Source organism: Labrus bergylta, chromosome 24, assembly GCF_963930695.1.
Source record: "Labrus bergylta chromosome 24, fLabBer1.1, whole genome shotgun sequence".
In the NCBI taxonomy this organism is placed as follows: Eukaryota; Metazoa; Chordata; class Actinopteri; order Labriformes; family Labridae; genus Labrus; species Labrus bergylta.
The window spans coordinates 11,838,794-11,866,439 of record NC_089218.1 but is presented as its reverse complement, the minus strand read 5'-3'; the positions used below and the strand labels follow the sequence as shown (position 1 = coordinate 11,866,439).

The following is a 27,646-nucleotide window of genomic DNA, read 5'->3' as shown; positions in this document are numbered from 1 at the left end:
TAGGTAGATATATATATATAGTTAGATATAGATAGGTTTTAATTGCCAAATTATACACTATAAAACGTCAAATAGTTTATTCATATTAATGCATGTGGAATAGGATTTGATGTAAAGGGTTACTTGAGGTGTTCTCAAGGAGTGTAAGCATATGTCAGACAGGTAAAGTTGGAAACACCTACATCAAACTATATTTTGGTGATGAGCAGAGACTTTGTGCTCGGTTTAGCAACACTGTCTACTGCCTCCACATTTGGCACTCATACATACATGACAGGATGATGCTCCCTTTAAGATAAGCAGAAGTTTGAGTTCACTGTCTCTAAATGATCTTTTCCCTATACTTTCAGTAAGGTGTTGAGACCTGAAAAGCTGGCAGCTCACCTGTTTGAGGTGGATGAAGATGTGGAAAAAGACGAGGTAAATCCACCAATCACAAACCTTCTTTCCTCTTCATGTTAAAAATAGCTGATTATTCAGAAAACCCTTTACGTGTTGATGACAATGAGTTTACAGTAGGGGGAAAAAGGAATTCAGGTACTCAGTTGTAAACCCACTCAATCAAACTTGATTTTAAGCTAGGGCAAGAAAGCACACACTTCATTTTTTATTGTAATATGTCATCATTTATTAATTTCACTCCTTTGGATGTGTCTACACGGTTTCCCAGAATAGTTGTGACATCTTCATGACATTTGTAGCACTTTAGAGGCACATCCCTTTTCAATAATTACCTCGCTTAAGGCATTGATTTAACCAAAGGCCAGTGACCTTTAATTGACACACCATCATGGCTGAAATCTCCTGAGATTAAAGGAGTGTGGTGTCGATGTAAGTGTTGATCCTAATTAAGAGCATTAATCTTAGGAAGGACTGGTCAGCTAATGGCTCTCTGTCCTCCCACTGGCCTTGAGGGCAGTCAGCAGATTTTAAAGACCAGGTTCACTGTTGTGAACTGTTCCCATTGATGAAGAGGGCCTATAACCATATCATTATGTAATACTCATTTGTTAAGCTTAATTTATTGGCCAAATACATGTAATAATGTTTGTTTTCGTAACTTCCTCCTGCAGGACACAGCCTCCCTCGGATCACAGAAGGGAGGAGTGTCTAAACATGGTTGGCTCTACAAAGGCAACATGAACAGTGCAATCAGTGTGACAATGCGGGTGGGTACAGAGACAACACACAGCTCATACAACCCCTTTCAATATTGTTATTGTTATGTGTGACTTCATTTATTATATCTATACAAGTACAATGTTTTCAGGCAGTGGGATTAAAAGGATACTGCAGATAAAAACATTGAACAGTTTTGTGGCTTCCGAGTAGCTTAGTGTCTGAAATCAAACCTTGATGATGTCATAGTGATGTCATCGGGGTAAATTAATTGTCTTCATGTTATTCATGTTTAGTTAAAACATATCTAGTCATTTTCTCTTTTTCTCTTTGCACATATGGAAATCAAATACGCCTTTGCTTATGGTAGCTCTTAACTTATTGTGCATTTCATTTCACCCTTGAGCTTTCCCACGCCCTGTCTCCACCCTTGTTATATTTCTAGAGAGAATGAGGCCGCTTGGGATGTTAACTGTGTGTATTTTCATCCTCCAGTCCTTCAAGAGGAGATACTTCCATCTGGCTCAGCTGGGGGATGGATCCTACAACCTCAACTTCTACAAAGATGAAAACACCTCAAAAGAACCCAAAGGAACCATCTTTCTTGACTCGTGCATGGGGGTCGTTCAGGTAATTGACCTTTGAAATCATGCACAAAAATTAATTGGGAAATTTGAAGCTCTTAAAGGGCATTAAAAAACAGTTTTAATCATTGTCTGCGTTTGCTTAATTTTAGAACAGCAAGGTGCGTCGCTTTGCCTTTGAGCTGAAGATGCAGGATAAGAGCACGTTCCTGCTGGCTGCAGACAGCGAGGCAGAGATGGAGGAGTGGATCGGCACACTCAACAAGATTCTCCACAGCAGCTTCGAACAGGCCATGCAGGAGAAGAGGAACGGAGACCTGCATGACGGTGTGTTTTTGTGCGTTAACTTGATGTCTTGCTAAGCAAAGCAGCTCAATTATGTTTGCATGTATTCTTTTGCCGTCTCACTGTGTTTGTGTCATTATGTGTTTTTGTCCATGCCATTTGATACTTGATGCACCTGCAGGCTTCTTCCATTCCCCTGTAACCCATGGATTAATTTATCTCTGGGATGTGTCATACGAAGCCCACTCATGCTTTTATTATTCACATTTTGTCTTATGTAATTTTCACTCCTCATCACAGAGAGGCAAAGACCAACACATCATTATGTTTTTATATAGTTGCATCAGCTAACAGTCCTCATGCTGATCTCTCCAACAGATGAGGAGCTCGGAAAAACAGACATCTCCTCCGGAAGTTTTCAGGACTGCTTTCAGGTAGCATGTTTCCTACATAAAAACAATGCTGACCACCTCTGTTTGACCACATGAAAAGTGACAACATGTGCATTCGTCTACAAACTGTGAAGGTGTTTTAAATGCCTAAAGGTGCTGAAAGGCTTCACTTGGAAGTAGTTTTAAATTTAAATAGAGCTCTGCTTTTGGTAGAATTTTAAACAGCTGTGCTTCCTGAAACCAGGACCCCATATTTCCCTGTTGGTGCTAACCAAGCAAACATCTGGTTTAGTGCGTATGGTCCTCAAATGAAGAGTCCAGATGAGGCCAAGTGGAACGCTGGTTCGTGGCAGTCTTAAAACAAAAATTTAAAGGCATAGTCTCAATCTCAATCTTTTAACAAATAATAAGAGTTGCAGCTGAATTAGTCAAACCTGTAGATAAATGTCTCACAATTCTGCAATTCTATTGGCTGTTTTAGTGTCTTTTAGCTATTGTCTTGATTTCCTGGGTGCAACTACATTTTTTTGGTTAATACCAAAGGACAATACCATGCAGTTTGTTTCAGTACGTCTGGTTGGCTTAATCATAAGTATTTTCAACTTTAAGGGTAGTAATGTATGAGAGGTTGCTAAAATTAATATTCAGTCCTAGGTCTCTAAAATCATATCAATGTTCTTGATCTGACACTTCCTATATGTTTTGGCTGTACTGCAGAAACTCCATTTATGACCAGGATTTTTGAATGTATTTATGTAGAGGATAAGAAAGTAAATGATAAGGGGTGCAAAACTGGATTTTACAAAGATTTCTATAAATTTGACTTCTTTTGAACTCTGACCCCGCTGTCCTTGGATTTTCTGAATACAGCACTCATTCTTTAAATTAAAGTTTTTAGATGAAATGTTTGAAACATTTTTTTTTCTGTGTAATGTACAGACTGCCAGAGATATCGAGTCCAAAATGAGGAGTGAGGCTCGCCTGAAACTGTTCACTCTGGACCCTGACACACAGGTGATGAAGATAATACCTGGTTATAAAGATCTGTTTTTGCTCATGTAATTTATTGATTTCATGACCAAAGATTTTTCAGTTTCAACCTTTTGACATTTTCTTCTGCTTCCTCAGAAACTGGACTTCTCGGGCATAGAGCCTGACGTTCGGCAATTTGAGGAGAAGTTTGGAAAGAGAGTCCTTGTCAACTGTCAAGACCTGTCGTTCAACCTGCAGGGCTGTGTTGCAGATAATGAAGAGGGACCAACAACCAATGTACGTTTTAAACAAAAAGAACTCAAGTACAGCTGAATGTTTAATTACAAACCGCACACGCTAATTGTATCAAAGTTTTAAGCATAATTCTCTGAAATGTCTTTTAGCAAACCAGAGCGAGCTTTAAATCATTTAAGAAGATCACAGACAGTTCAGATGGCCTACTTCGCGGGCCCCTGTCAAAACTGGTATTGTTGGCACAAGAAATTGAAGTAACCATGGCAACAGGCCTCGACCTCCCACCAAGCATTAGCACCAGTCTGAGGCTGGTTTCCTGCTGTCACTCTCCAAGGTCTCTGTCTCTTTGGAGGAGAAAACTGCTGCCACACTCAGCACACTGTTTAGAGACCACAGCTTTTAACTCTGCTGCTCACACTAAGACACACACACACAAATGGGTTTGTGTAATGGAAACCCATAGTGGAAAAAGCAAACAGGAAGATGGATTGCATCAATAGTACATTTTGACTTGATGGAAAATGAGAAGTGCATTAGGAAGTATAGCTATCCCTTAACTGCTTCTTTCTTCCCTGTATTATTTCTGTTCTACCAAAAAATACTTTCCCCTCCTCTGTCCGCAAAGGTCGAGCCGTTCTATGTGGTCCTGTCCCTATTTGACGTCCAGAACAGTAGAAAGATTTCCGCTGACTTCCACGTGGATCTCAATCACCCTTTGGTTCGACAAATGACGTCAGGCTCCAGAAGCGGGCAGGATTTACACATTAATGGCAGTGGAGATGGTCCTCTGGCTGCTCAACGGCAGGCCAGTGGACTCCCGGAGGGGGCTCTGCAGTACCCCAAACAGGGGGTTTTCTCTGTCACATGCCCCCATCCGGATATCTTCCTGGTGGCAAGGATTGAGAAGGTGCTGCAGGGGGGGATCACCCACTGCACTGAACCCTACATGAAGAGCTCAGACTCCGCTAAGGTACAGAGATTAGCAAAAATGACAAGGACGTTAAAGTGCCCTCAAGTCTTAAAAGAAGATTGATCCCATGTTTTCTCACTAACTTCAGATGGCTCAAAAGGTGCTGAAAAATGCAAAGACAGCCTGCAGCAGACTGGGCCAGTACAGGATGCCTTTTGCTTGGGCTGCAAGGTGAGAACACAATTATTTATCTACTATTTGCATTTTGTGTCATTTTGTGTCAACACGATCTAGCCTTAAAGGAGTATTGTGACATTTCTGGTAAAAGGCGTTTCTCTGTTCTGTGGCAGAGATAAAAAAAATAAAAAAAAAGATACCTCACAAAAGTATGATCAACAGAACAACTCCAAACTCCCTTTAAAAAGTAGAGGATAAAATAAACATCAACAAACTAACAATAATCCCACTGCAGCCTGACAGAGCACAAACCTACTTGTGTACACACAAATATAGGTTGAACTTTCCAAATTGTCTGATGTTTTCATTAATTATTTACTCTGCTAGCAGCATGCATTCTTGCATTTGCTTATTTTATATTCAAAACACAGACAAATTCAGAAACCTAATTTTGTTTACAAAAGGAAGAAAGAGACTTCCAGCCGTAGGGGGTCCTTTACTTATCTGGCATTGTACTCATAAATAGACTCATGTACTTTAACTCATTTTAGTGATTAGGGGTAAACTTTTAGCTTCTAAAAATCAAAGGGATCTTTTTTCTTTTGCCATCAAACTACATAGTTATCCAGATTGAGGACACTGCATATGAACTGAGTAGAAACTGTCAAAGGAAAGCCTGCTGGGAGGCACAAATCTTTAAACCACCAGTGTAGAACTGAAATGTGCTCTTTCTGCACCAGAGTCAATGTTTTTTTCTCTCTTTTTTAACTGTCTCTGTAGGCCTGTTTTCAAAGATGCATCAGGAACTTTGGACAAAAGCACTCGCTTTTCTGCTCTCTACAGGCAGGACAGCAGCAAGCTGTCAGACGAGGACATGTTCAAACTGCTCACCGACTTCAGAAAGTACGCTTATTTTCTCCTCTCTTCAACATATCAGTCTCACTTGTTTCAATTTGTTCTTTAAATCTCTGTTTATTTGTCTTGTTTTTTCAACAGGCCAGAGAAAATGGCCAAACTGCCAGTGCTCTTAGGAAACTTAGATGTAACAATTGACAGTGTGGCCCCGGATGTAACCAGTAAACCCTCTAAATATTTACAAAATCACTATTCATGTCAATTTTATGATTATCAGACCTTGAACTCCCCTCTGGTCCTGTCTGCAGATTGTGTGACTTCATCTTACATCCCTGTAAGGAACTTTGAAGGCAACGGACCTGGCAGTGCTCATCTGGAGGTGGAGGAGTTTGTCCCCTGCATCGCTAAATGCTCCCAACCATTCACCATCTATAAAAACCATCTCTATGTTTACCCAAAACACCTCAAATATGACGGACAGAAATCCTTTGCTAAGGTACAAACACCTTGAATGCCAAGCAGTACTTTTGTAACAATCTCTTGAAGAAGTGAAAATAGGGGATTATAGATGTGATAAACTGTTAGTATTGATCCTTTATGTAACATAATATGATCCTAACATGGAAGTGATGCTTTTGGTTGGCTAGCATTCTCTTATCGTCATCATTTTGTGTTCCTGTTGGGTTTAAAAGACAACTGGCAGCCGCCTCAGGCTCGTTCAGCCAAGCAGCAGAGCTGGATAGAATTATCCTTACGCAGAGCACAAGCTTCTGATTAATACATTAATACTTTTCTTTTCACTAGGTCAGCTCCATGTAGGAAACCAACCTGCATTTCTCCACCCATCTGTCTCTCTGCCCTCTTTTGTTTTAAATGATAGCAGCAATTTGTTGCCTGAAATATCTTCCCTTTCTTTATTGAAAGTAATGCATATCCTTTACGAGCGCAGAGAGGCACAGTGGACAAATTGGCAGAAATTGGTTCCAGGCCAAATGGGATATCTTTGAGATTGTTCATGCTATTTTAATCTGTCTGTTTTGTAACTTTTCTCTTTGCTTTTCAGGCGAGGAATATTTCCGTTTGCATTGAATTCAAGGATTCTGATGAGGATGACGCGCCGCCATTAAAGGTACATTTGAATATTTTTCAGCTTTTTGCACACTGACCTCTCAGAATGAACACTAGTATCTAGAAGTATCAAAAAAGATGTGATACTTTGTAACTTTAAAAGGTAAAACAACAGAGATATACATATCTTCAGAGTTGAATTCCTTAGGGACTCAATAAGATTGTTCTTTATTTAGGCTTTTATTTCTAAATCACTGTCCAACAGTTTATGCTTTAAAACCGGTTATTCATATTCATTCTGATGTTTGATTACCTCCTCCCTTTGAATCCACTGCAGTGCATCTATGGTCGGCCAGGAGGTCCCCTATTCACTAAGCAGGCATATGCAGCTGTTCTGCACCACCAGCAAAACCCTGAGTTTTATGATGAGGTATTTAAATGCTCAATCTACCCATGATTAGCTTGATTTAAATGATGTTTGATTGTAATTTGCTTATTCATTGCTTAAACTAGGAGTGAGAGCAACAACATAAATTACAAGTCTAAAAGTTATATATATATATATATATTGTTTTATTTTAAGCAGTATGTGTTAAAGTGAGGAGTTACCTCTCACCTCTATTCATGTCTATTGAGAACATTTCAACCCTACATTGAATTCTCACTGGAAAGGGGTTAGGGGGGGTTAATTTTTACTAGAACAAAGCTCCCTCTGCATTAGAGAACTAACCCTGGTCCTCTGTGTTTTCTCTCCTTTAGATAAAGATAGAGCTGCCAACTCAGCTGCATGAAAAGCATCACCTTCTGTTCACCTTCTATCACGTTAGCTGTGACAGCAACAGCAAGAAGAAAGACCTTGTGGAAACTCCTGGTAGGCTGCAGATTTCAGTTCCCACCTCTGAATATAACCAACAGGTTTTTTAAACATCTGCAAAAAACAAACAAAGAATGTATGTAAACAACTGCTGCACATAAATGGGAGAAGCATTATGATACATGCATACTTCCTGACTTTAGCTTTTATGATGCTTCCCTGTAAGTGGAAACTTTTGAAATGCTAATCTTAAAGCTCCTGCTGCAGCTCAAGTATTATCACTATTTAACTAACATGTGACTCCACCTGTTCTTCACCCACAGTGGGTTCAGCATGGCTGCCTCTGCTCAGGGACGGCAGAGTCATCATGAATGAACAGCTGCTGCCTGTCGCTGCAAATCTGCCTGCCGGGTACCTGAGCTCACAGGATGGAGTCAACAAGGTAAAAAAAAAAGAGGAATACTATTAAAGAGTTTAAGCTGAACATACAAACATTAAATGCTTCAGGAGGGCTTTGAACTTATTCTAGGACTATTTTTAATTGCAGTGTCTTCTTTTTGTTAAGGGCAAGTCATGTACTTCTGCAATTTTTTGTTAAGTGAAGGTTGTCATTTCTTCGGAACTAAAATATTTTCTGGTTAAAAGTATCTCCCTGTGATGACCTCAACGCTTTCCAATTTATAAGATAGGATTTATCACATTTCAGATGCTGATCTGATATGGAAATGACAATGATCATCTTGTTATTTTGTGATTGGATTGGGACCTTGTTAAAGCTTGCACATGAAATGCCTGTGAAATCTGATCATGGTTCAATCTAATGCATTAAAATATCAATGGCATCTCACTTTTTTAAGACCCCTCAGTGCTGGTTTGTGGTGCTGGGATAATGGGTTTAGTGCAAATTTAATTAAAGCTGCAGAATGTATACCAAAGTAGCTCAACAGATAAGCTTTGGTGTTTAATGCTTATGCTGATTTAAATTAAACTTACTGTGTTAGCAGTTTTTAACACAGCTTCATTTATAAACAGCTGTATTCTGTTTATCTTGCAGCACACTGCAGACATATGGCAAAACAGCTTGCCTTGTTATTTTAGGAAAAACTATCGTTGATTAGTTGACTATATCAGGTTATCTGCATTGTTTTTTTAAATGTGCTCTAATAATCAACACAGTGCAGCTTTACTCAGTGTTAAGTGCTGTTATTATTGCTTTCATGTCATTGCAGCACTCAGGCTCTGAAATCAAATGGGTCGATGGAGGAAAACCATTGTTCAAACTCTCAACTCATCTTGTTTCTACAGTTTACACTCAGGTATTTACACAGAGTACTTCTAATTATACAAATTTTATCACCTCACTTTTGTCCTTGGATGAAAAACAACAACCTAAATTCTCTTTTAAGAATGTAAATAAACTGAAAATGGTGTATTCCTTCCTCAGGATCAGCACTTGCACAACTTCTTCCACCACTGTCAAAGCATGGAGATGTCAGAACAAGCTTTAGAGGGGGAGCTGGTTAAATACCTGAAGGTATCGTAATCCCTTTCTTCATGCCCGATCAAATACAACCATCAATCTTTATTTGTATAGCGTCAACTCCATGTGATCTAGCATTGAAGAGAAAATGACAAGCCACAGTTTACATTCCTTCAATATTTGTTTTATTTTCCTACTTCCTCCCTTTCCTTCCCAGAGTCTGCATGCGATGGAAGGTCATGTTATGGTCAACTTTCTGCCCATCGTCCTCAACCAGCTCTTCTGCGTCCTCACCAGAGCTACACATGAGGACGTGGCTGTCAACGTGACAAGGCAAGCCAAAACACACACATGGGAAATACCTGTTTACAGCAGCAGAAAGATATGCCTTACAGCAATATATTTAGTCTCTTTAGCAAACTCCTCCATAGAAAAATATAACAACAATTCTTTCATCTGGTTCTCGCTCTAAAGCACATTCCCCTGTTTCTCTGAAATAGCCTGAATCCTTCTTCTCATTAGACACTCACCTTTGGTTTTCACACTCCGTCTGTATGTTTCATATCACAGTAGGGTGTGTGACTGGTCTTTGAAGTTCTGTAGGAAGTGTGTAAATGAGGACTCTTTGCCTGAATGATTCAAAGTAGTTCCTTCTACTGTGACTCTTTTAATTCCTGATATTCTCATGCTCTATCTCTTTCTCTTCAGGGTGATGGTTCACATTGTAGCACAGTGCCATGAAGAAGGGCTTGAACATTACTTGAGATCTTATATCAAGGTGTAGTTTTTTTCTCACTATATTCACGCTGATATTATGGAGACAATGTTTATACTATGAAAACGAATGAACTGATTTTGTGTGTTCCCATCTACTCAGTTTGTGTTTAAGCCAGAGCCTCATTCGTCCCCCAATGTGAGAACAGTTCACGAGGAGCTGGCTAAAGCCATGACCGCCATTCTCAAGCCATCCACAGACTTCCTGACAAGTAATAAGCTGCTAAAGGTAACCTATGTATTCCAGATTAAATCAAATTGTGACTATTTAAATGGCTACTTTTGCACTGACTCTGTTTTTATGTTGCAGCACTCATGGTTCTTTTTTGAAGCATTGGTAAAATCCATGGCTCAGTATCTCATAGAGAGCGGGAAGGTCAAGGTAGGTCCTGTGTTGGTCTTTTATTTATTTTGTTAAGCCCCTTCCTCAACGCCTAAATCACTTCACTCAGCTCTTTTTATTTCTCGTCAATCAAGCTCTCCAGAAACCAGCGCTTTTCTGCATCATTCTATCATGCAGTGGAGACTCTGGTGAATATGCTGATGCCACACATCACCCAGAAATACAAGGACAACCTGGATGCAGCTCGCAATGCTAACCACAGCCTGGCAGTTTTTATTAAGGTTGGCACTCCTCCCAATGCCTGCAATCCTGAATGTCCTTTAATATGTAGATGAGTTTGTAAAAATACCCGTTAGTTTAGGGTATACATGAGAAGTTACTCTCACTGCAGATTTGAATGATTAAAAAGATTTAAAACAATAACCTTATGTTTCTCACCTTTTCACATGCAGCGCTGCTTCACCTTTATGGACAGAGGCTTCGTATTCAAACAGATCAACAACTACATGAACTGCTTCGTACCTGGAGACCCTAAGGTTAATAGACTCCTGCGCTTTCATATTTATTGTTTAAGTCTAAATAATTAAACATGACCTAAAAGATCACTTTATCTTGCATTCTTTCCAGACTTTGTATGAGTTCAAGTTTGAGTTCCTGAAGGTTGTTTGCAACCATGAGCACTTCGTCCCTCTTAATCTGCCCATGCCCTTTGGAAAGGGCAGAATTCAAAGGTTCCAGGGTAAAGAAAGAACAGAAGCACGCTGAACGTCACTTTTATCAAAGCGCATTGCAGATTATGCACAACTTGTTGTTTCTTTTGATTGATGCCTCCTACAGATCTTCAGCTGGACTATTCCCTCACGGACGACTTCTGTAGAAACCACTTCCTGGTGGGGCTCCTGCTGAGGGAGGTGGGGGGGGCTCTTCAGGAGTACAGAGAGATCCGTCAGATTGCAGTCCAGGTGCTGAAGGGGCTGATGATCAAACACACATTTGACGATCGCTATGCTGCGAAAGTGAGTTCTCCAGCTCAGCTTTTTTCAACAAAACCCATTTTACTGTGGTGTAGCTGTGAAGGAACTTTGCCTGCGAAACACCTTATTTCTTTATATTTCTTCCTGATTATTTTTTACAATTTGATCTTGTATGACTTATGACAGCATAATGTGTATTTTCCAGAGCCAGCAGGCCAGACTTGCAACCCTCTACCTTCCTCTTTTTGGCCTGCTCCAGGAAAATGTCTACAGACTTGACATCAAGGAGTCAGCCCCACTAAACAACCACAATGTAAGCCTGACACCTAGTGGTTGGAAACTGAATAGCAGCTCATTTCTCTTATCCCTACCAAGACCTGCTGTCTCTTCAAAAGATTAAGTAGAGGGGTCAATGTCTTGAAGTATTGCCCTCTTGAATAATTAAAGGCAATGTTTGTTTTTTCTCTATTTAAAGCCTGGCTTTTACTGTGACCACTCTCTTTCCCAGAATGCCCGGGACGACTCTCTGGTGCCAAACTCCATGGTGACTCCTCAGAAACCTGGCAGCTGCATAGAAAATGCCCTCCACAAAGATGTGTTCGGGGTCATCTCTGGAACAGGTAAATACTCCCTACACTATCTTACGATCGTTTGGAGCACAGTCAAAGCTCATGCGGCAGGAATATTCTTTTAAATCCTCTTAATGAGGAAAATTTTCGTTGTAATGAGCAAATGTATATTCTCATCCGCAAGCAAACGTTCACACTGTAGATATATCCAATCGTATTGTATGCATTAAACTGAGTGTTTAATGCTTGATTTATGCAGCCTCCCCTCACAGCTCCACTCCCAACATCAGCTCGGTTCACCACGCAGATTCCAGAGGTTCCCTGGTTTCTACGGACTCTGGAAACAGCCTGCTGGACAAAAGCAGTGAAAAAACCAACTCCCTGGAAAAGGTAAATAAATACCTGAATGAGAAAGGGCAAGAATACTTAAAGGAGCAATCTGTAACTCTGACAGGTAGCGTTTAGAATTGGTAATGTCGTCCAAATTCAAAACATTGAAGAGGGCTGTCTCCCCCAACTTCTCCCCTCTAAAGTGGATGTGCACGCACACAGAAGCTTCAGTGTTTTGTCAGCTCTGCATCGGTCTTGAAACCTTTCTGCACTCAATTTCCAAAAGCATTTCCAATATTTATTCTAGTTTGATCAAATTGCTGGTCGTGGAGCTTATCAGTTAAATGCTGAGGCGTTTAAGTTCCGGTAGAATCATGTATATCTGAACCAGTTTGCTTGCTTGTTTCCATCGCTGCAAAATATGTTGGTTTTTCCGTCTGGGGGTGCCTTAAAACGGCATACCTTCTCAAACAAAAACAGACCTTTTCGGATCTGAATCAAAACTTTAAAGGAGGACAAGCCAGTCAGAGAAGCCAGCACTTCACCATAGCATGTTTCCTTAATGTCTGATGATATAATAAGGTCATTTTATGTTTTAATTCAGTAAATATCTTACATATTGTCCTTGAAAGCCAAATATGAAATGAACAGAAATGAATACTAATGCCTCTATACACTTAAGATATCTAACATACCCATTTATCCCTTTGTGGTTTAATTTCTAACCAAAAGGATAACATATATGTTTCTACAAGTATAGCACATACATTTTTTGTGTGGCACACATGACCTTAAACACCAGAGGTCATAAATCAGGAAAAAATCTCTATTGAAAGGATGCCAATACAAGCGAAACACTAAGGTTAAGGTTAAAGGTTTGCACAGCAACAACCCACGTTTCATCCTAACAAAATTATCTGCACTCTTGGACATCCACACTCCCTCCCGCCCCCTCCTTCAGACCTCCAACACCCCGTCCCACTGCTTTGCATCCTGCAAATCTTACCCCAAGGAGCGCTTCTCCCGGAGGCACTCCGTCAACGTGCCCCCTCTCCCCCTGGAACCCGAGGACAGAGTCCAACCTTTTAACCGCGCCACAAAGCGTGTCACCATGGACTTCTCTCTCCTCTCTGTGCCCCTGCCTCTGCAAAATGAGAGTGATAATGAGGAATCAGCTGCAGGCCTGAGGATGGAGGGAAATCAGGAGGAAAACATACCCATACAAGTATTCTGTGTGACCTGTGTGACCTCTACAGCAGAGACTTTTGGTTGCATTTGTACAGAGTCCAGCAAATGTCTTCAGTAAACAAGATTCTTTTGGTGCCTTTAAGATTAAAACATAGTCTGTGGTTTGCAGACATCTGTAGAAAATCCTCCTAAAGTTTCCTCCCAACATTCTTCTCTCTGCGTGTCCCACTTTAGGGAGTGTGTTTGTTTTTCCCAAGGCAGAATTTGAGCTGACCTCAAAGACTTCTTCATGAATTTCCTCAGATGCTGTAATGCACTTCTAAATGTGTTTCTTCAAACCTACATTGATGTTACTATCTCAAAGCACAGAGCTGCTGCAGCAAATGAGCTATTTTTTTCCTGCTCTCGTATGATTTCCACCCTGAAGGAAAAAAAACTTGACATTTCTCAACTCTGAAGTTTGGGGTTGTTCAAGTCTCTATCCCTTTCAAGTGTACATTTTGCTGGAACTCTGCCGTCATTGCCCTCTAACTAAAACTTTTACCCTCTCATTTGTTGTCTATCACATCAGAACCAGTGTGCATCCGCTCTGGGCAGCTCTTTGCTGCGTTGTGACAAACTGGACCGCGATGAGATCAAAAACCTGCTCATGGGCTTTCTGCATATCCTCAAGAGCATGTCAGAGGGTAAGATAGTCAACCATTGTGCTTGATTTAAACAAGTTTATATGAAAAACTGGTCCTAACTGATAATTTCTCCCAATTTTCTTTCTGTTTCATCATCTCAGAGGCCCTGTTTGCATACTGGAATAAAGCAGCCCCCTCAGACTTAATGGACTTCTTTACATTAATAGAGTGAGTACAGAAGTGGCAGACTGTTTTATAATAATTTTCTGAGCAGTTTAGATTGTGACTTGAGCCAATCATTGTTCTTTGTTTTATCCTACCACAACACTGAAATCCCTAATTAGTTTGAAAATGAACAAGATTACAGAAAAACAGAAAGAAAATAGTCCCCAAGCCTGACACACATACACTTTAAAGAAAGTGTTCTGAAATTAAGTCTATTTTCATGTACATGGAGCAGAGGGCAACAGCCAGCCTAGCTCCGTCCAAAGATTGAAAAATACACCTATCACCACCTTTGGAGCTCAATAGTAAACACTCTGTTCTGTACATGGTCAAAAAGTAAAATGACAAGAATTGTTTTTCTATAAGGAGTTCTTGCAACTGCAGCAACTCATTCATTTTACACCTGTAAATATGAACACATATAAACACAAGAGATTGCACTCAGGATAATTAGACAATTGACAGTTTGCTGAGGTTTACTTTCTTTAGCAAGATTAATTATACGTATCTATATCATGTCTGTGTATATATTCATGTGACAAGTAAGTGGAATATGCTGTAAAGGTAACATACAGTAAGCTTGCTTTCTGAGCTTTATCTTCTTTGTTTATTCATACAGAAAGAGAAATGAGAAAGTATTACTTTAAAATGTGTTGTTTGGTGCTTCTCACACTACTAAACAATAAACACAACAACAGTTCAGCTGTTTACTTCAGCCTATTTGGCTGCTGACTCCAGAAGTAGCTTGATTGTTAATGCACAGAGTGGTATTGATCTTTTCTTCCAACCCTTGGCAAGAAAGCAAATAAAGGCTAATATAACTGAACTGGTATCAAGCATTTAAATAGATTATGAGTATAAAGTAGAAATACACACAAGGCTACATGAGATTATATTTCTTAACTCAGACCCACTTAAATCACATTTTTCTGTCATTACGGTTTTCCAAAATTCAACATGGATCATATTTTATTCTGTTTAGGGGACAAAAACTGTCTGCCTCTTGATACAGAATTTGAGAAATGGTGCAAAAATAGGCCAAATAATCTATACATTTCATTTAAATATAAATTATTGTGCTAAATGAAGTCAACACAGCCTGATAGAAAGTATCATTAATAAATAACACTTTATCATTGATAGAACTTGTTTTAATATACGAGTATGAATGAATTCATAAATTCAAAGACCTGAGTGTTGTACTGATATCTGACTGAGCTTCTCTTCTTGTGTTTGTCCTGCAGAGTCTGCCTCCATCAGTTTAAATACATGGGGAAGAGATTCATCGTCAGGTAAAGAGTTCAATTAAGCCACTTATGTTGTTTTCACTTAATAAACTGATTCTTAAACTGGATGGTTTTGGTCATCACCTCTGCTATAATATGACTCACAGCCTTGCACAGACTTACAAACACAAATCTTTTACTGACTCTTTTAATCCCTTGCTTCTGGTTTGTTCTCTCGTGCTGGAGAGTTGTTTTGTGGTAAATATCGCGGCCCCCTGGCCCCTCCTGCATGGGTAAGAAATGGCTGTCTTTTTGTCTGACTGTGCTTCATTAAATGCATGTTGCTGCCTTTTTTAAACTTTAAAAATACATTATATTATTTTCCATTGTCTCTATTGCTGCTAAGACATTTTCTAATTTGATCTGTGTACACCTGATCCTTTAATGCATCTCTACATATTGATTCTTCTATCTTGTGTCTATATCTTAGTGTAATGGTCTTTCTCTTCTCCAAACAGGAGCCAGGAGGTTGTCGGGCCTGTAGCTTCTGACAGGAAATCTCTGACCCTGCCTGTGTCTCGTAACAGGGCGGGGATCCTGCACGCTCGCCTGCAGCAGCTGGGAACTCTGGAAAACGCTCACACCTTCAACAACAGTAAGCCTTCCTCACCTGTCCTGAGTTCCACAGGGAAAAGCATCAAACTAGTACTTCTAAGGGTCATAACTCAGTCAAAAACACACATTATTTGATAACATAAAGACTGGGATAGTAGGATTTACACCTACCTTCTGTATAGCACCTGTCCACTTTCTGCACAAATCAGAACAAATGTTTAATATTTTTGTCAAATAAAAAGACTCAAATGAAAAACTTGTGTTTTACACCTCTGTTAAAAAGTTGAATATTACTTGCAAATGTGCCTGTAATAAGTATTTGATGTCTTCTACTGACCTCTATGAGCAGAAAATGAGTACTGCAAAAATGACAGCGCTTATCTCTTTCCATAAAAAGCATTATAGGAGAGTAATTATAAATGTATGTAATCTGCAAGCTATTGCTCCAATAAAGTGATATCTGCTGCACTGACCTTGTCCTTTCTGTACAGTGTACTCTCATACAGACGCAGACGTGAGCAGCCAGTGTCTGCTGGAGGCCAATGTTTCTACAGAGGTCTGTCTGACTGTGCTGGACACACTCAGCATCTTTATCATGGGGTTCAAGGTATACAACTGATACATTATTTGATGTTTTTCTTCCAACACACAACTTATTGGTTGTTTCTTAAATTCTGTTTTCAATGTGTCCTTAGACGCAGCTGAATTCAGATCTGGGTCACAACCCCCTGATGAAGAAAGTTTTCCAGGTGCATCTGTGCTTCCTGCAGATCCCTCAGTCAGAGGCCGCCCTCAAACAGGTCTTCACCTCACTCAGGACATTCATCTACAAGGTGAAAGAGGATATGATAAATCTATTGTATTATTTTTTTAAATCATTATTCCCTTGAAATATCTTTAAAAACTTCCATTGGTCATGCATCAATTCCTCTCTTTCACCAGTTCCCCTGCACCTTCTTTGACGGCCGGGCCGACATGTGTGCCTCTCTTTGTTATGAAATCCTCAAGTGCTGTAACTCCAAGCTAAGCTCAATCCGTAGTGATGCAGCACATCTTCTTTATTTCCTCATGAAAAGCAACTTTGACTACACCGGACGAAGGTCTTTCGTACGAACACACCTGCAGGTACGTGTATTTAAGTCTTTTTTTTTTTTTTTTTAACTGTTTGCTCACATGGCCGATCTGATCTGATGTGATCAAGTATGCTAACCATATTCTTATGTTGTCTTTGTTTGTTCCTCCTGTCTATACACTCAGGTGGTGATTGCTGTCAGTCAGCTGATTGCTGATGTCATCGGCATCGGGGGTACCCGTTTCCAGCAGTCTCTCTCTATCATTAACAACTGTGCCAACAGTGACAAATCCATAAAGGTGAGGGGGATTCAGCCTCACAGTTATGTAAAACACCCCTGATTTAAAAAAAGAATCCTTTCCAATTCCCTTTTTAATGGTGACAGTATTCACCCAGTTTGTAGTCAGACTCTTAACGTTTTTGTCTCAACATTTCTATGTTAAACCTTTCCATAAAGGATCATTCGTTCTCTTGCACTCTGCCAGCATACAGCATTTCCATCAGATGTAAAGGACCTAACGAAGCGCATCAGGACGGTGCTGATGGCCACGGAGCAGATGAAGGAGCACGAAAACGATCCGGAGATGTTGGTAGACCTTCAGTACAGCTTGGCCAAATCCTACACCAGCACGCCTGAGCTCCGCAAGACCTGGCTGGACAGCATGGCTCGGATCCACAACAAGAACGGAGATTTATCAGAGGTACTTAAAAAACTTCTCAGTTGCAGAAAACAACGCCTTTAAAGAAACACTATACTTTAACATTGCATTTATGGAATAACCTGTGTTTGTGTTTTATCTGCAGGCAGCCATGTGTTATGTGCACGTTGCCGCTTTGGTAGCCGAATATCTGTGGAGGAAAGGTAAGTCCAGGAGAAATAGATTTTCTATTGGTATGCGTCATTCTACTGTAAATACCCACTGACTTTCAACTCCATTTCAACATTTTAATCATCCTAATTTATAGGGGGCCTTTAAATATGTAACTGGTCAAGGTTAACACAACAGAATGAAGATAATTATGGAATCAATTCTCAATAATTATAAGAATTATAACAATATGTCCTGCCTCTTTCAGCTACTTTGTTCTGTATTATTGTAAGTTAGAACACATTCTCCTAAGTCTCACACACACACAAGAACAAACACCTATTGTTCCACCTGAGCACTTGTCCAAGGGTCATATGTTCGTTCCTGTTTTAAAAACGCTCCAACACTGCATTCCCAAGATAAGATCCCCCGTCATGTTTCCTCACATCAAACTGGATACTGAGTTCAGACTATGGAGGGGATCCGTTGTATAACGTCACAGGGTTTTATTAACAGTTTGTTGTTGACATGGTTCCTTTCATCCAATTTTTATGAGGAAAGGAAAAAACACTCTTAAGATACCAAAAATACTGACACATTATAATCCCCAAATTTAAAGACAGTATTTTCTTTTTGAAGATATGATTTGATATGATTTGTTATGATGCACTTTATCGACCCCTTGGGAAGATTTGTCTTGGTCTCCAGTCCTGCACACATTTACCCACCTCTCAGTAGAGTCACTGCACATGAGTCCTGGTTGAAAGCAGAGCAGCACCACCGATAGTTGTAGGGTGTGAACAATGAGTTTTTACAATGATCCACAAGGTAAAATTGTAAAATGGGGTTTGGTGGCTGAGCCAATTCATTTTGGATTGGATTATGGTGCTCCACTGTGACTACCATTAGTTCCAAATATTTCATAATGCCCCTTTAACACATATTAACTCAGCCATGAGTTAATTCTGTATGCTTAATTCAAGTTATTTTAGCTATGATCTATTATTAGTAGCCTCATGTTTTTCATGCTTCTTGTAAAAAGTCTCATTTAATGTTAGTTGTGTTGTTGTTCTTCAGGCATGTTCAGGCAGGGCTGCTCAGCTTTCCGTGTGACCACTCCCAACATCGATGAGGAGGCAGCCATGATGGAGGACGTGGGGATGCAAGACGTTCACTTCAACGAGGTCAGACTTCATGTATTAACCTTTTCTTCATGTCTAACACCCTATTCCTATCTTTGAATATCTGCCAGCACGCCAATACTGTCAAAGCATTTAGGATATTTTTAGAACTTCCTCATCATTAACACGTGTAACAAAATGACTTTCTTCATGCCAAAAACCATATTCATGTCCTTGAAAATCTTCCTGTAACATTGTGTTGACAAAGCATTGTCGAACTTCCTCATCATCATGAACACGTGTCACTTCAGAATTGTCTCGCAGAGCTCTTATCTCTGTTGGCTATGGATAAATCTGTGAAGGGAACACATTGTAGACTTTGTACAGGGCTTGGTACATGTGTTGTTAACGTAGAAAATCACTGATCTGGCAGGTGGGAATGTCTTTGGTAATCTGACAAGGGCTCATGGTCAGAGTTGCAGCAACGTACACTGCAGCAGGTGCAGTGACTTGTTGACACAGAGGCTTCAGATCAGGTCTTCTGCCCAACTGATAACCCTCTGAAATTGAAAGTAATGGCCTTAGGCCGTGCAAGCTTTTATGAGTTGGTCATCAGCTCTGGAGGCAGTGAAAAGCCCCTTTACTGTACCTTCCATCTGCTTTGTAAACCTTTCCTCTTTATGAGCTGGACTCCCCCAATAAAAGGAGCTGACATGATGGACCCATTTCCTCCCACATCTGCTGTCTTTACAGGACCATTATGCTCAGTTTAGCCTCCTAAATGAATAAATACATACACAAATGACTGTCTGTGCAACAGTTTAACAACTGCAATGACGAGAGGAAACTTTAATGCTGTTAAAATGTATTTCTCTGGGTGTTCAGGAGGTGCTGATGGAGCTGTTGGAGGAGTGTGCTGATGGACTCTGGAAGGCGGAGCGTTATGAGCTCATCGCTGACGTCTACAGGCTCATCATCCCCATCTATGAACAGCGCAGAGACTTTGAGGTGAACAGGGATCAGATGGCTGGAGTGGTGATAATAGTGTTAACAGACACATGCCAGAAGATGTGCAGCTACATACGATTTTTATATAAACACAAACTCTGATGCTTGTCTGCATCATGTTTCCAATGCTTTGAAGAACAATAACTGAGTTTGCACTTCTTTAAAATGTAACATATGTATTTGATTAATTTTGAGAAAGGGTCGACAATGAAACAATAGTGACTTTTAAAAAGAAAATAATTTTCATTTCACAAATAAAAAGTTACCAATTAAATGTTCTTTTATTTTTCAGTACACTCCAGGGTTTCTTGTCAGATGCTATTTACTCTGCAGCGCAGTTTAAGGAGCATTTAACCCTTTGCGTGTGTTTTGTTTAAATAACTGAAAATAACTGACAATAAAGTTGATTTCTTTTTCCCTGCTCTTGAAATAATGTGCTATTTTTGTATTTTCATGGTACAGAAACTGACACACCTGTATGACACCCTCCACCGTGCCTATACGAAGGTGATGGAGGTGATGCACACTGGCAAGAGACTTCTGGGTACTTACTTCAGGGTGGCCTTCTTTGGACAGGTAAGGGGCAGCTCCTGTAAAATAAAAAAACTCTAAAGACAAAAAAGTGGAATAACAACTTAACCACAGATGTGATAAGATAAGATACTATTTTTGAATACAGACTAACTAAATGAAAGTTGAGATAAGAACATAAAAGCAGTCTTCCTATCCAGCCACTCAACAATAAAAACAATCTGTCACACAGACACAATAACACATAAACCCTTCAATTCCATCAACTACACTTGATTTCTGGTTTTAATAAAGCTTTCTTTCTTTTCTCCTCTCCCTCCAAGGCTGCGGTAAGTGTGTAGGGGTTTAGCCGTGTCTGTTAGCCTGGTGTGCTCCGCCTGCTTGCATCATCATCATATTGTTTTAGGGCTGATGTTATTCACATTAAGTTAGCATCACCATGTAGCCGTAGGTTCTCTAGATTTGGCTCAATAGTGGCTGATTTCTGAACATCAGCTGAGAAAAATCCCTTAAGTGTAGAAAGAGTATTTCATGCTGATTTTGCAGCATGTTTTTAAAAAATCTAATATCTGTGTCAGCTGTATACTTACTGCTGTGTTTTCCTCCAGAGCAAAGTAGCAGAAGCTTGCATTAGCATAGCAACACTCCTGCATTAATTATGTTGACCTCCCTATAAACTCCGGGTTTCATTATACTGGCCTGCTTCCACCCACATGTACTTTTGTGTACTATTCCATAGATACTGAGTAGCAGTGATAGAAGCTTGAAAATCACCTAAAATAGATTACCTTTGTCTGGAGATCAGCTAAAACTTGCACGTTTGATGTTATCATTCTTATTTTCCCCTCTTTTTTTGTTTTATTACTTTCTTTGTTTCATGTTAGAGCATGTTTTTTTATAGTTAGACTAAAGTTATTATTTTTGTGACCTTGTTTGTTATTTTGTCCTTTCAGAAGTTTTAGATCGTAGTACCTTAATCAAATGTGGCATGTCATTCTTTTTCATGGTAGTATTTAGTTTATACATTAATTGTGATTATCTTTATAGGCTGAGGTTTGATAAGAACCCGTTTGCAGTCATTTAACCAATATTCATGTTTATATTCTCTTTCAAAGGGCTTCTTTGAGGATGAAGATGGAAAGGAATACATCTACAAGGAGCCAAAGTTCACTCCGCTGTCTGAAATCTCCCAGAGGCTACTGAAGCTCTACTCCGACAAGTTCGGCCAGGAGAACGTCAAAATCATTCAGGACTCCGGCAGGGTGGGATCATCTTTGTGTGTGTTTATCTCACAGTAACCAAAAATAGTAGGCCATGGCAATTGTGTAATAGTGCTGGGAGAACATTGTTGTTGATGGTTCGTAGTGCAGAGTTCACGGTTACAATGCAACTCCATACAACAACTCTTCAGATTGCAAACAGAATCAGAGAAGACTGCAGATGCAAACTATCTTAAATTCTGGTAAAATACATGGAATGGCCACATTTATGTTTAATAGTGTACATGGTCCCTTTACAATAAATGGACAACTCACTCGGCCACCTCTCACTGAAATATATAAATGTATCTTTTAAGAACTCACATATTTTATAGTTTTCTATGTTTGAGCTAAAATAAGGTAGCTGACTCTCTTGCACACCCACAGGTGAACCCAAAAGACCTAGACTCCAAATACGCTTACATCCAAGTGACTCACGTCACTCCCTACCACGACGACAAGGAGTTGGAGGACAGGAAAACCGACTTTGAGAAGAGCCACAACATCCGGCGCTTTGTGTTCGAGACGCCGTTCACGGTGTCGGGGAAGAAGCAGGGCGGAGTGGAGGAGCAGTGTAAACGGAGGACTATTCTAACCAGTAGGTCATTCAGGGAAGAAATGTACTTTAAGTCTTATCGCAGCAGCAATAGAAGGAAGCTAAGAACAGATGGTTGCCTGGTTGCCACCTGTTTTTGTTGATAACACCTGAACTGTCAGATAAGGCAAAGTGTCACTGCATTGCACATTTAATCCCAAAGTTCAGGTGTTATCTGATCTTAATGGTAGTCATTTGATTCACTCTCTTGCTCAGTAACTCTTCAAAAAACTCTTAAAATCCTGGAAAAAAACTATACTGAAGGAATCTAAGTAAAAGATGTTAAGCATATCAGTTTTAGCACATGTATGTAGATGCTGTCCCATGAAACTGTTATTATTCATGCACTCTTCAATCACTAACCCCATGTAGCCACCCACTGTTTCCCCTACGTGAAGAAGCGTATAGCCGTCATGTACCAACACCAGACCGACCTGAGCCCCATCGAGGTGGCCATAGACGAGATGAGCGCCAAGGTGGCCGAGCTGCGCCTCCTGTGCTCGGCCTCTGAGGTGGACATGATCCGACTGCAGCTCAAACTGCAAGGCAGCATCAGCGTTCAGGTCCGAACTACAATGCCATGCTGCTGTTCAAAAGGCGATGTTGATTTTTTATGATGACTTAAAGTGGAATTTATTTTGCTCAATTTTTTTCCAGGTCAATGCAGGTCCTCTTGCTTACGCCAGAGCCTTCCTGGATGACAGCAGTGCCAAGAAGTATCCAGACAATAAGGTCAAACAACTCAAAGAGGTGTTCAGGTACTTGTCAAGGACAGAAACATTTGTATTTATAAAAATACAAATTTAACTTTCTCCCCTCTCTGCGCCTTTGAAGTGACATGCACATCTTCATTCAAAATAATGAAAATAGGAATTACATTTTACCAATCCATTCAGTACCTAATTTGTTCAGGTGTTCTCGGTAAAGTATGTACTAGAGGTTCATGGCGTGATGGAGAATATGTTGGACCACCAGGTAGTTCACAACTCGCAGTTTAACTGACGTTTTTTATACTTTATTTGGACATTTTCAGCAATGGTTATACAGCCATCATTTATAGGACAACTTCTAAAGCGATCCATCCAACTCTCCACCTTAGCAAAGCTTAAAAAAGCTAAATTTTTATTTTAATTAAAGTTTTAATTATGCAAACATTGAAAGAAACAGCCGATAGAAATGCACATTGCTCTATGATTATGTTCATAGAAGACAGGGGTCTAGTTTCTGACGGGGCCTGAGTGCCTCAAGTAGTTGTTACTGTTGAGTATATGTACCTAAGAACTTAGCAGAGAACTATGAGTTATGGTTGTATGTAAGCTGGAATTCCTTTCTTCAGGCCAAAATGTCCTCAGTAATGAGTTTAACTGCACATAGGAAGAAGTTACTGTTAGATTTCCTCCATCCGCTTCTCTGACTGTCTGGTCTGTGAGTCTGTGTTTGTAGGATGATAACATTCTTCTCTTCCTAATAACATCACTAGAAATTCTCTAAAAGAAAACTGTTCACTCTCCATACTCTGCATGTTGCTTCAAGTGAAAAGGTTCTGAAATTCAGTTGCGTCTCTCCACAGGCAGTTTGTGGACGCCTGCGGTCAGGGGCTGGGAGTGAACGAGCGGCTGATCAAAGAGGACCAGCAGGAGTATCATGATGAGATGAAGGCAAGCTACAGGGACCTGGCCAGGGAGCTGTCAAACATCATGCATGAACAGGTAGAAACATCAAACCCTGCAATGGACACGGTCAGTCAAACATCAGCTACAGAAAAGTATGATAAGTTACTTTTACCCGCTCCTTAATAAGCCAGAAACTTGATGGTGACAGCATTTCCAATATGGTGATCTTTGTGCTTTTTCAGCCTCTTCAGAAACTGATGGATAATGTCATTGAGACTCTGTCCATGTTTTATACAGTCTATGGTTTCAAATAGTATGTTATAATAGTTGTCCACTAATGCAATCTTCTGCCTTTTTACTAACCATGTCTCCTGTCTCTTCTATTTGTGCTGGCCTGAGCAGATTGGATGGTAAAGTTGCTTTGGTTATTTAATGAAGTAACAGTAATGTTGTTCTCCACTTAGGTAGATGAAGGGAAGCTGAAAATGATCTAGATGTAGAGATTGTTTTATTTCATGCATATAAAACTAAAGTGCTATGCTCTATTTGTGATATTTTTTAGACTCATCCTATACCTAGAAAAAAACATTGAAGTCTCTAAATAAGTAGCTGCACACAGATACAAGCGTTATGGCTGCAGAATTTTCAAAATGATCATTCATTGAATATTTATTTGAACCAGCTGATGTTGAATTCTGATATAAATCAAATGTTAGTCTGACTGTATATGAGAATAAAATTGTCATTAAAGGAGCCATAGCTGTTTTGCCAAGGTTTGTTGGAGGACACAGCTTTTCCAAAAGTGATTAGTAGTTGGTTGAAACAAGGCTGAATTCGGAGATTTGATGTTTTACCCTCCAAAAAGGTGCATTAATTGAATTACTTGAAAATAAAAGTAAAATCTGAGATGACAAAATTCAAAAAATGAAAATCTGTACAGATGTCCCCAAAAACGTAGACCACAATTCCCTCAGCATAAAAATAACACCCGGTGAACCCCTCATAGGATGATCTAAAATGAATATGCATGTAAGTGTTTAAACAGGATTTAAAAATGCATTTCTTATCTTCCTCTTAACCTTTATTTCCTCCAGATTAACCCAGTGGATGACGGCACGAGGAGCGCGCTGTCAGACTCAATGGGCATCTTCAACGCCATCAGTGGCACACCAACCAGTGCCAATACACACGGCTCCACCACCATTCTCTGATCCAGAGGTTTCACACCAGACTCATGCCTTTCTCACCACTAAGTTACTGATTTAACAGCCTGACAGTCAATAGGAATATAACACATTTAAAGTACCTTAACACAACCTGAAGAAATCATTTGTTGTTATTTTGTCATCTTTCTCAGTACATGTTATCATTAGGCATTGTGCTCATCTATCTTGTTTCCTATGGAGACCATAGTCAACTAACACACTTTGAAAATGAGTGATTCTACAGGATTAATGCAAGATTTGGGTCCTTTATCTTTTTTGTATACTTTTTAAATAGCGTGTTAGTTGGGGTTAATTATATTTGATGACACAGCAAGTGTGTATCCAATACTGTGACTTTCAACAGAGCTCCACCGAGGGGATGTCGCAACAAACATGAGGGACTTCAGTATTCACATCTGACCTAGGTCTACATCTTATCTGTTTTCTATCTGCAGGGCTCCCATTATTGTACAGTGTTTGTAAGAGTTCAACAACTTTTTTCAACGCAACAAATCAAAAAGCGACCATTGAAAGCATACATACATCCTTTTGCTAATGCGCAGTATTTTTGTTATACTTTTCCATTGAGGCGCTGTTACAGCAGATGCATCGGAGTGGATTTGTATGTGACTTCAAAAGACTTATTCTCTCTATTTTAGGCAAATGGACGTGTAAAGAATCAGTCTAAAGCCAAGTGAACCACGATGTTTCAAACTATTTTCTGTAAAGAAAAGTGTGCAATATTTTCTATTGTTATCAAGGCAACCTACTGCACAGAAAACCACTCTTGCCAAAGACATTAGAAGACATGCTGTGCAATGCAAGACAAGGGTGCAACTATTTTTAATCTACCCCCTTTTTTCGTTGTCTGTCATGTAGATGCCTTTTATTATCTGTGTGGTAAAATGCAAAAGTTTTTATGTAATTCTGCTCATGTAAATATGTTTAAGACATAAATAAAAGAAGAAACTGTTATAATACATCTTTCCATGCCTTGCTTTTGTATGTCACAATCCAAAACTGTTTAGAAAATGATTTCATAATGCTTATATCTCATCGAGTGATGACTTAGCAGAACTGTTGTTAAACTCAATGTCATTAGGTATTGGTTAATTTGTTTGTCACAGTCCTGCTGTTACTGTTGTTGCTGCTTTAAAATGTTTTCTGCTTTGTTTGATTTCAGCTGAAGTTGTTAGGCTTTAAAGAGTTTACATCCATGCCAGCGAGCCAGTGAGGCTTTACATATACAGCAGTGCATTGAACTAATTTCAGTTTACAAAGAAAATGCTTGTTGCTATTTGGCAGGTAATGTTTCCCATGTCCACTGTGCTACTGTGTTAGCGTGTTTACATTTGCTAAACAGTGAACACATATTGCAGGTGAGGCTTGAGGGTAAAATATCACCACACAAAGATTTAGTTTGAACACATAACTGTGTTCAAACTGTCAATGCATTTAATTTATTGTGTTGGTTTTAAAAAAGTATCTTCAGTGCTTTAACACATGGTCATCCTGTAGGCTTCCTGTTTTGTTTCAGATACAATTCAAAGCTGTCTCTTATCTGTGAAGCAGGAGCTACAGAGAACCAACTGTCTGTGAAATGTTTTGAATACACAGCACAGATAAGGAAGTCCTGTTTCATGCCAAGGATTCATTATGTCTGGTCTGACTGCATGTTACAATGGGTAAGTAAAAAAGAAAACATCTCTAAATTCTGGTTATTGACAGTTTGACTTGGTCCACATTTACCTTACTGCCTCATGTAATTTATGATGTACTAATTCTTCATAGGGATGATACAGGATTATTTGACAGTTACTTTTAGATACAAAAGGGGTTCAACACTAAGGATGCACTTTACTGACAAAATGTTGCAAAATATAATCAGTGAAAGAACAAATATATTGTTTACACTTGTCTCACGTGTGCACTCGTTCATGGTTTGTATATAGTAGAGAGTTAAAAGATATATTAAGTGATACATTTTTCTTTGAATACTGACTTACCATTTTGAACCAACGAAAATTACTTTAGGTTACCAAGGTAACCCTGGTTCTCTGATACAATGAGTGAGATACGCCATAGTGAGATACCAGACGAATGTTTGAAGGAGAACTTTAGGTTACTGGGGCAATCCCAGTTCTTTGATATGTAAAGAAATAGGTTCCATGTTTGAGTAGTACATTGCTATAAAATGCACTTTGAATAAATTCAGGGGAAACTTGATAGTTATAGTCAGCAGCTATTGTCATAGCATTATCAGTTAAAAATAAGTTATTGTTTATATGTGAGGTATCAAGCTGTACAGCCATTGAAGAGGAACAGGAGAGATGAGTGAAATTGGGGTGCTGACTCCTGTAAAATCATGTAAAAGACCAGCTAATCCCACCTCCAATCACCTCCCACCTCTCTACACACACACACACACACACACACACACACACACACACACACACACACACTCACACACACACAAACACACAAACGTTCACACATCCTGTTGTGTTGCTGATGGGTTACGGGACAATCACCCCCTCTGTGGCATTGTTTCAGAGGTTCGGGCTGCTAAACATCATGTGTCTGGCGTGAGTCCTGCTATGCGTTTGTTTTTGTCTTTATGTCGTCAAATACAAAAGTTTCAAAAATGATTCT

The 27,646-nt window shown here is 39.6% G+C and overlaps 1 protein-coding gene across 6 annotated transcripts in view; it reads left to right on the top strand.

Annotated features, from left to right (window-relative positions):
- Positions 1–25,974, top strand: part of dock9b (dedicator of cytokinesis 9b) — a 50,494-nt gene extending 24,520 nt beyond the window's left edge. For 3 of the 6 annotated variants that reach the window (XM_065951838.1, XM_065951836.1, XM_065951839.1), the window contains exons 5-52: positions 351–420; positions 1,074–1,169; positions 1,615–1,749; positions 1,856–2,030; positions 2,367–2,422; positions 3,320–3,394; positions 3,509–3,649; positions 4,233–4,577; positions 4,666–4,748; positions 5,475–5,597; positions 5,691–5,770; positions 5,858–6,045; positions 6,613–6,678; positions 6,955–7,047; positions 7,377–7,488; positions 7,755–7,873; positions 8,661–8,747; positions 8,876–8,965; positions 9,129–9,244; positions 9,620–9,689; positions 9,789–9,914; positions 9,996–10,067; positions 10,163–10,309; positions 10,481–10,564; positions 10,656–10,767; positions 10,866–11,044; positions 11,208–11,315; positions 11,511–11,622; positions 11,831–11,961; positions 13,661–13,775; positions 13,877–13,943; positions 15,185–15,232; positions 15,754–15,821; positions 16,273–16,388; positions 16,477–16,614; positions 16,724–16,906; positions 17,039–17,152; positions 17,339–17,554; positions 17,658–17,715; positions 18,740–18,846; positions 19,669–19,791; positions 20,254–20,367; positions 21,438–21,584; positions 21,969–22,179; positions 22,549–22,739; positions 22,834–22,934; positions 23,747–23,885; positions 24,884–25,974. In XM_065951838.1, the coding sequence (XP_065807910.1) occupies positions 351–420; positions 1,074–1,169; positions 1,615–1,749; positions 1,856–2,030; positions 2,367–2,422; positions 3,320–3,394; positions 3,509–3,649; positions 4,233–4,577; positions 4,666–4,748; positions 5,475–5,597; positions 5,691–5,770; positions 5,858–6,045; positions 6,613–6,678; positions 6,955–7,047; positions 7,377–7,488; positions 7,755–7,873; positions 8,661–8,747; positions 8,876–8,965; positions 9,129–9,244; positions 9,620–9,689; positions 9,789–9,914; positions 9,996–10,067; positions 10,163–10,309; positions 10,481–10,564; positions 10,656–10,767; positions 10,866–11,044; positions 11,208–11,315; positions 11,511–11,622; positions 11,831–11,961; positions 13,661–13,775; positions 13,877–13,943; positions 15,185–15,232; positions 15,754–15,821; positions 16,273–16,388; positions 16,477–16,614; positions 16,724–16,906; positions 17,039–17,152; positions 17,339–17,554; positions 17,658–17,715; positions 18,740–18,846; positions 19,669–19,791; positions 20,254–20,367; positions 21,438–21,584; positions 21,969–22,179; positions 22,549–22,739; positions 22,834–22,934; positions 23,747–23,885; positions 24,884–25,000 (5,764 nt within the window). In that variant the 3' untranslated portion in view covers positions 25,001–25,974. Of the gene's footprint in view, positions 1–350; positions 421–1,073; positions 1,170–1,614; positions 1,750–1,855; positions 2,031–2,366; positions 2,423–3,319; positions 3,395–3,508; positions 3,650–4,232; positions 4,578–4,665; positions 4,749–5,474; positions 5,598–5,690; positions 5,771–5,857; positions 6,046–6,612; positions 6,679–6,954; positions 7,048–7,376; positions 7,489–7,754; positions 7,874–8,660; positions 8,748–8,875; positions 8,966–9,128; positions 9,245–9,619; positions 9,690–9,788; positions 9,915–9,995; positions 10,068–10,162; positions 10,310–10,480; positions 10,565–10,655; positions 10,768–10,865; positions 11,045–11,207; positions 11,316–11,510; positions 11,623–11,830; positions 11,962–13,660; positions 13,776–13,876; positions 13,944–15,184; positions 15,233–15,684; positions 15,822–16,272; positions 16,389–16,476; positions 16,615–16,723; positions 16,907–17,038; positions 17,153–17,338; positions 17,555–17,657; positions 17,716–18,739; positions 18,847–19,668; positions 19,792–20,253; positions 20,368–21,437; positions 21,585–21,968; positions 22,180–22,548; positions 22,740–22,833; positions 22,935–23,746; positions 23,886–24,883 lie in introns of all 6 variants that reach the window. The other 3 variants (XM_065951835.1, XM_065951834.1, XM_065951837.1) reach the window with 1 other exon arrangement.
- The last annotated feature ends 1,672 nt before the right edge of the window (positions 25,975–27,646 follow it).